Source organism: Condylura cristata, unplaced genomic scaffold (assembly GCF_000260355.1).
Source record: "Condylura cristata isolate star-nosed mole 26May11 unplaced genomic scaffold, ConCri1.0 scaffold00034, whole genome shotgun sequence".
NCBI lineage: Eukaryota > Metazoa > Chordata > Mammalia > Eulipotyphla > Talpidae > Condylura > Condylura cristata.
The window spans coordinates 10,943,494-10,951,663 of NW_004567135.1; the positions used below are offsets into that span (position 1 = coordinate 10,943,494).

The 8,170-nt window shown below is 49.8% G+C and overlaps 1 protein-coding gene across 1 annotated transcript in view; it reads right to left on the minus strand.

Moving 5' to 3' along the window:
* Positions 1-5,345: 5,345 nt before the first annotated feature.
* Positions 5,346-8,170, minus strand: part of LOC101633443 (maestro heat-like repeat-containing protein family member 1) — a 56,311-nt gene continuing 53,486 nt past the window's right edge. Inside the window, exons 34-36 of the mRNA XM_012732320.1 lie at positions 7,092-7,250; positions 6,600-6,722; positions 5,346-5,357 (exon numbers count right to left, since the gene is read on the minus strand). Coding sequence (XP_012587774.1) covers positions 5,346-5,357; positions 6,600-6,722; positions 7,092-7,250 — 294 coding nt within the window. The remainder of the gene's footprint in view (positions 5,358-6,599; positions 6,723-7,091; positions 7,251-8,170) is intronic.

An 8,170-nucleotide genomic window follows, 5' to 3' on the forward strand; every position in this document is an offset into this window, starting at 1 on the left:
TGAGGGGAGCAGCTGGAGAGACAGGAGACGTCTGCTGCACCATGTGGGTCAGCTCCCTGGCCAGAATTGAACTCATGCTGCAGTGGCTGCTGATAGCTTCATAGTGCTTAGCCTTAACCCCTTGTGCCACCAGGAAGGCCCCTCTGACACTATTTTTTGTCCACAAAAATAAGTTTAATGTTTCCCTTGCCAACATTCCTCCCTACAACACAACACTGAATACATTTTATCATTATTTCTTTGATGAACCCATTAGTAGATGATGAGGCCTTTTTGCAATTTTTCACTACACTTACTACTAACATTGATGGATAAGGATCGAAAAACTGGAAAGGAGGCACCGCAAGGTCAGAAGCCTGGTCACCCAATGCCAGGAGCTGGAGGTGGGTGGGGAGGGACTGACATAGCCATTCATTCACCCAACCTAGGAACCAAGCCCCTGAGGCACGGAGCCTGGATCACAGAGCACAAGACCCAGCAGGTGTCAGCCGCTGCAGGGGGTGTCGAGGCAAAGTCAGCAAAAGCAAACCTCTCCTGAAGGAGTGAGCCCCTCCCACAGAGAAGGCTGAATCTGAGCAGGCTCTGTAGGCCGGGCAACAGCCACCTGCCCGCCAGTGCCTATGCAGCTGCTTCCACCACCAGCCCTCTCCCTCCACTGGGCAGCTGCCTCCCGCCTGCCCGTGGCCTGTGCCTGCCGGGGCTTCTGTTCACTGAGCTCCCTCAGCAGGGGCTGCTCTCCCAAGCAGGCCTCATACATAGTCAACCTGTCCCCCTTGGGGCAGCCCCTCCTGCCTGCAGTGTCTATGCGGGTGTTCTTGACTCTCTCCCTTTTATAATAAACCTGCCCTGTCAGATATAACGAATGTCTCCGTGTCATCAAGAAACAAGCCTGGGAACTCTCGATGCTGGTGAAAGGGGAGCTCCCACCGTAAGCCCAAGGACCCCACTCTCTGAACCCAACAACTCCAAAGAGGACATCAACATGAGTCATCGTGAATTTGCCCAGCAACTACATATAGTGAGGTCCCGGGATGCGTGATGAACAAAACCGATTCTCTACCCTCAAACTTAATTCCAGTGGAAGAAAGGTAAATACATGATACCAATTAAGACAGACTTAACAGTGATGCAGGATAAGGGTAGAAAGGGCCCCTTTAGATTACCCAGCCTCTCTGAAAAGGTGACATTTCAGCTAAGAGCCAAAGAATGAGAGCTGGTCTCGTGACGAGCAGGGCAGAAACAGCTCCATGAGAGGAGAGGTGATTGAATCACGTTGTCGAAATGAGCTGCTGCTGCCAGCCAAGGGGGCCATGATGTAGGTGAAGGGCGGGGAGAGAAACCAGCTCATTCAGGGCTCTGTGGCCTGGGGTCAGGGGCCAGAGGCTATCCTAAGAGTTGCTGATGCGTTTCCCATAAAGGGGTGATATGGTTCCAGGTGTGCAGAGCTAAGGAGACCGGCTGCTGTGGGAGGACAGAGTGGAGGAGAGAAAGGGGTGCTGTGGTTGTTTAAATGGTCCCGTCAGCAAATGGGAACGGCAGGTGGGAGCGTAGATTCAGGTGGGAGCAGAGTGGGTAGAGACAGGGAATTGCTTAGCATACAAAGAATAAAGAAAACTGGAAGAATCTCGCCAATCAAAAGTTAAAGGGTCTTCAAGCCCGTGGGTGCTACACAGCTTCTTTGTGTTCTGTCCTTTACCTTAGAGCAGAAAACAAGGTTGGCTTGATGCTCTACTGAAATGATGTAGGCCATGTGGAGAATCTTTTCTTGGCTACAGGACTCTCTCCAGGAGAAACTTCCTCCTGTCTTTGTGGTTTTGGCCGTCTCTCTGGGATGAATTCCCTGAGATACAGGTGGAGTCTAGGGTTTCTGGTCTGGACAGACTTTCCCGGAAATTCCACAATGGTGACTGGAACCGGGGTGCAGACCCCAGTTACACAAAATGAGAAGGCAGGGGGGATACAGCAAGTGAGGGTTACCACAGAAGCCAGTGTTTAAGCATCCCGGGCACCCGTGCTGCTCCTCACCTTGTCGCTTAGCAGCAGAGACAAGATACTTCTTAAAACAGAAAAGGAATAGGTTGTCTGCAAATGAACAAACACTAGAACAGCACCAGGTTTCTTACTAGCAACCAAGAAAGCTACAAGAGAATAATCTGATGTGCTTAAAGCGATGAGAGAAAATAAGTGTTGGTCTAGAATTACATTACCAGTAAACTCCTTGCAAGAATGAGGCCAGAAAAAATCATTACATATAAGCAAAAATGGAGAGAGAATAACCTTCAAGGAATCCGCGTTGAGGAAACTTGTAAAATTTGTACTTCGGGATGAAGAAAAATGATCCTCAAAGGATGTCAGACACACAAAAAGGAACGGTGAGCATGTACCTCTGTATGGAAATCTAAAGCATTTGTACAAAATACCAACAGTAATGCAAGTATCTAAATTCCAGGGTTAGGCCCCTGAAATATTGGCAACTAAGTGCCTGAAGTGAGGAGGGATGGTGAGCGAAATTACTATCAAGACGAGGGGAGAAGGGGAAAGCATTGTAAACTCCGTTTAAAAGTGTAAGATGCATGGCGTAACTCTACTTTTTGGTATTGAGCCTGCAGAAACACTTCCCACTGTACATACAAAACAGGATATGAATGCCCAGAGAACAGTGTTTGTCTAGCAGAAATTGAGAAGCGACTTAAATACACATGAGCGTATAGGAAAGTAGTAGACCTGTTTGCACTAACATGAAGTGGGGAGGAACAAGTTGCAGAAACTTATAAGTAACATCGTGTTTATGACACACACATCTATCCTGTGAGTCCAGAAACAAACAGTGGGTTGTGGAGCAACCAGGCAGGGCAGTAGGAGAGGAGCAAGACTTGGGGGTTAGCAGAACTTGCCCGTCCTCATTGCTATGGTCCTTTTATTTTGCAAAGAGAGTACAGTCATATAGGTCCTTAACATATACATTAATCTGAAGGTATTTTAATGCAATTAAAAAGAACATAAGCCTGCTGCAAGTGCTTCAGGAGGCAGGGATAGTGCCTGACCGCCACTAGCATCACCAGTAATAGCACCTGCCTCTGTGTTAGCAGAGATTTATTTTATGGGCCCTCCCTGGTGGCACAGAGGGTTAAAGCACAGCACTGAGAATCTTAAACCACTTCCGCATGAGTTCGATCTCCCGCCTGCCCCAGAGGAGATCCACATGGCCCAGCAGACCTCTCCTGGCCCGCCCGCTGCTCCCCTCAGCAGTGTACTTCATCCATCTGCCTGTTCTGCTCCCCACTCTGTCTATGGTGAAGCTTCTCACCCTCCACATCTCTGGCCTGTACCCCAGTTCTGTATGAATAAATAAATAAATCTTTAAAAAAAAGATTTATTTTATTTATGCACACAAGAGCTGGGGGTACAGGCCAGACGTGTGGGGAGTGGGATGAGAGGATTCACCAGAGACAGAGTGGGGAGCAGAACAGGCAGATCAAGGAAAATCCAGTGCTGAGGGTAACAGTGAGCAAGACAGGAGCTGCACCATGTGGGTCAGCTCCCTGGCTGGGGACCGAACTTGTGCTGCAGTGGCTTTGGATAGCTTCATAGTGCTGAGACTTAACCCCTTGTGCCACCAGGATGGCCCATCCTCCTTTCTTGTCCCAACACCCCCCCCCCTTCCTTGGGCAACCCAGAACTGAGGTATAGGGCTCAGACTCACCATTTCGCAAGAGTTGCACATCATCGTCGTGGATAAGATTCAGGTTTAATCTCTTAACCGTTAATCCTAAGTATAAAAGGGATAAAGTCCTGCAGGCTGCCCCGGAAGGCTCAGTAATGAACAAGGATATTTGCAAACCAATTCTAACAAGGAATGTATCTAGGAAATGCCTTGGACCCGGATATCATTGTCCTGGTAAAAGAACAACCTCAGAGGAGAAGTGACCCAGAAAAATATTGTCAGCAGGTGAGAAATAGGACATGAACTCAGGATGTTAAACTTCATGGGGTTCCTATACCAACAGAAAGATCACCAACTGGCATGAGGCAACGAATTTGCAAAAGTAAATGTATAAAAAGAGTAAGAATATTTAACCCCACTGCTGATTTAAAAATAAGAACACAACAACAAGCTACTCTTTTTTTACCTATCAAGTTAGCAATGGTTTTTCAAATATTGCCTGGAGCCGGCACATGTCTGAAGGTGGATACCTGCATACAGTGAGGGTGGCAATAGGAACTGATTCCCAGGTTGCCAATAAACACAAAATCGGTTCCATTTGGACCCAAAAATTCTATTTGTTAAAAAATGTATATTAACAAAATCATACTGATGATGTACAGAGGTTTAACCACTGTGTACTTGCTTTAAAAAAATGTCTTCATATCAGGAAAAAAAGGACTGATTCATTTCATGAACCCATCCATACGACGAAATTAATATTGCACATCCAGTAAAACTAATGTTGACAAGCATGTGATCTATGTGGTTGTGATGCAAAAGGCAAAAATACCATACCAAACTTCGCAATTCGAAAAAACTGCTATGTGTGAGAGAATCTGAGGGTGGGAGGAGAGGGGGGTAGAGGGAATATATTTATTCTCGGGGGGGGGGAAGGAAAACTCTATAATGTTAACAGTGAGTATTCCAAGTGATGGGATTTCTGGCATCATTTCTCATTTTTTTACCAGTCTGAATTTTTAACGCTTTCTAAATTGAACATCTACTATTGTTATAGTTTGAAACAAAACATATTCTGAAAAATTCATGGGGTTCCAGAGGAAGCAATAGATTTTTTCCCGTCTCAAACATGTGTGATTCTTTTCCCTCACAAAGCAGAGCGCAGACAAATGGGGGAGCCCAGCTGAGCAGAGCTGGGGCAAAGGCACATACCTCTCTCGCCCCTGGGCACTGCCCAACAAAGAACTTGAGGCTGAGGACAGGCCATCCTCAGTAATTAGTGGGAGTTCGGAGACAAGGGAACTGCTCGTGGTACCCTGTTCTGACTTAGCCCTTCAGCACTTGAGCAAGGAGGGCCCCCCAGGGGAGCGAGGACGGAGGGCAGGGTCGCCTTACCTATGAAGCTGACTGCAGCGGACCTTAGGAAGGACTGAGGGCTCTTCAGGAAGCCAAAGCTCTGGGTCAGTAACTCCCCCACGAAATGCAATTTGTTTGTACCCACCTGTGGAGTCAAACAGGTGGCGATGACCGCGAGCTGGGGGCCACTGGGCTCTGCTAATGACCTTTTTCGCCCACTCCACCTGTCCATAGTTGAATGGCCATCTTTGGCCAGCTTCACCTGCAGGAACCTGTACGCTCGGGCAGCCCACCCAGCAACAAGGCTGACCCAGCAGGACGCCTGTCAAAGCTTCAACTGTGGAGCAGGAAGCCCAGGTTTGAAGCTCACAGCCTTCAGTTTCCTCCTGTGTAGGGCTGCAGTTAAAGTTGTCCAACCGCCCTCACATAACTGTGACGCTCCAATGTGAAAATGGGTCTGAAAGTGTTTGTGAACTGTAGTGTTCTACTTGTGTAAGGCAATCACCCTCAAAATTCATCACATCAGAATTATTCGTACTGATAGCTACCCTACTTGCTTCGCTTTAAAAAAAAAAAAAAGATTTATTTATTTATGCAGACAGAACTGGGGCACAGCCAGAGGTGCAGGGCTGATGAGAGGCTTCACCAGAGACAGAGCAGGGAGCAGAACAGGCAGATCGACAAAGTCCTGGATGCTGAGCTAAGTGGAGCAGCAGGCAAGACAGGAGAGGTCTGCTGCGCCATGTGGGTCACCCCCTGGCTGGGGGTCGAACTTGTGCCAAAGCAGCTGCAGCTAGTTTCATGGTCCTGCCCTTTAACCTGCTGTGCCACCAGGGAGGGCCCCATTGCTTAGCTTTTAAATGTTTACTGTTGACAAGCTTTCAAATGTTTCCTAATACTGCCCTGTGGCTTCCTAAAAGCCACAGACTTGGGCCTTCCCTGGTGGCACCACAGGTTAAAGCACAGCACTAAGAAGCAATCTGTAGCCACGGCAGCACCAGCTCCATCCCCGGACCCACAGGTGACCCACATGGTGTGGCAGACCACTCCTGTCCCAATCGCTGCTCCCCTCAGCAGTGTTTCTGTAGATCCCCCTGTTCCGCAACCTACTCAGCACCCCCCACCTCTGGCCTGTACCCCAGTTCCTGTGTGCATAAATTAATCTTAAAAAAAAAAAAGGCGCCACAGACTCTTAATGCCACAGTGACTGGCTGAAGCCCTGCCCGCTCCTGGGGACAGCTCTTCCCTACAGCCCTCACCAGGGGCCTCAGCCTACTCATCTCCTGATCTTGTGTGACCTCCCTAAACCCTGAAGGCAGAGCTGGATGCCAGGAGGATCAGACAGGGAGGATCAGGGCTCTGAGTTTACTGAGAATAGGAATGAGAACTCCAGAAAGGAGGGCTCCATCTTGTCTCTGCCACCCCCTTTATGCTCCTCACCTGCTGTGCATACAGAACTGGGGCACAGCCAGAGATGCAGGGGTGATGAGAGGATTCACCAGAGATAGTACAAAGTTTCACTCCTGCCAGTGAGTCCCTCGCCTGCACTTTGTGACCTGGCTTCTCCAGGCTCACTCACCAGGTACTTGCACGTTTCTTCCAACACGTGGATGTGGTCGCTGAGGGTGGTGTGCCTGAATATCTCTGTGAGCGACGACCAGACGATCACCTTGGTCCATTCGGTCAGGGCTCCACCACAGGCCTGGGGGTGGAGGCAAAGGGAACCCCCAAAGTCATACTCCTAACTCTGCAGAGTCAGGCCGGAGGCTAAGTGGCAGACCCAAGCTAGACCCCCGGGGTTGCTGGGGTTAGCAGACAGCAATCGGGTGCAACATGGGACCCTGTTTATGACAAGGCACACAGATACTCAGAGGAGCAGAAGGCTCGGTGAGACTGAGGCCCCGAAGTGGGGAGAGAAGTGCCCAGCCAATCCAGAGAGGTGGACACCAGAGGCGCGGATGACGCAAGCTGTGGCCGGATCCTGGGCGGGGCCAAGGCGAAGGGGCGGGGCTCTGGCAGGAGGATGCTGAAGCAGGCTGGGGCTGGGGCTGGAGCGCAGAGGCCTTGGTACCTTAACCACCTCGGTGTTGGTGTCCTGGATGCTGAGCAGCAGCGGGACCAGAAAAGTGTAGATCTCTCTTCGGACGGTGGACCCAGACTTAAACTTGCTAACCTGACGCAGCATGTGGCCCAGGGAAGAGGTGGCTACGATCCGCACCTGGTCCCTCTCCTGCCACGAAAGGCAAAACGGCGGTGACATAGCTGTGGTTTCCGCCGACCCTGCCTGGCCTGGCTTCCCTCTGCCCTCTGACATCTCCACTGGCGCGTCATGTTTACAGAATGTAAAGGCAATACAGTTAGTATTGCCTTTATATAGGCCCTCCCTCGTGGCGCAGTGGGTTAAAGCACAGCACTGAGAAGCTAAAGCCACTTCCCCATGAGTTCGATCCCCCGCCCCGTAGCTGACCCACATGGTGCAGCAGATCTCTCCTGACCTGCCTGCTGCTCCCCTCAGCAGTGTACTCTTGTCAATCGACCTGTTCTGCTCCCCACTGTCTCTGGTGAATCCTCTCACCATCCCTGCACCTCTGGCCTGTACCCCAGTTCTGTAAGCATAAATAAATGGCTTTAAAAAAAAAAACTAAAGAAATTCCAAAGAACAGAACAGAAAGAAAAGGGACATAATGAAGATAAAGGAACTCCTCACAGGCAGGGAGCTCACAGCGCCGTATCTGGGTGAGCTCCCAGACCGCAGGAATGGAAAGGCAGCGCCTTGAACCAGAGCTTAGGCCCGCTGGGCTCAGGGTCTTCCCACCCGGCCAGGTAGCTTTTGTGTGAATGATACCATGTAACACTTACCAATGGATTATAAATGCCAGCTTACTGCTCTGGCAGAAAAGATACCCGACAACCTTTCCACCAATAAACACCTGTAAATGTTAGATAAGCTATATACAAAAATACTCTTAAATGTATAGCTGAGCTTACAACAAAGGATGAGAGACTCACTGGGCCAGAGAGGGGAAGCTCGCCGACCCCAGCCACTGCGGAGCAGAAGCACCTTGCTACTCTCCATGTCTGGGCTGCGTCTCACATCTGCTGCTCTACCCAGCCTGCCTCAAGGCAGCCACAGCGGGGACGTAGCTCGGC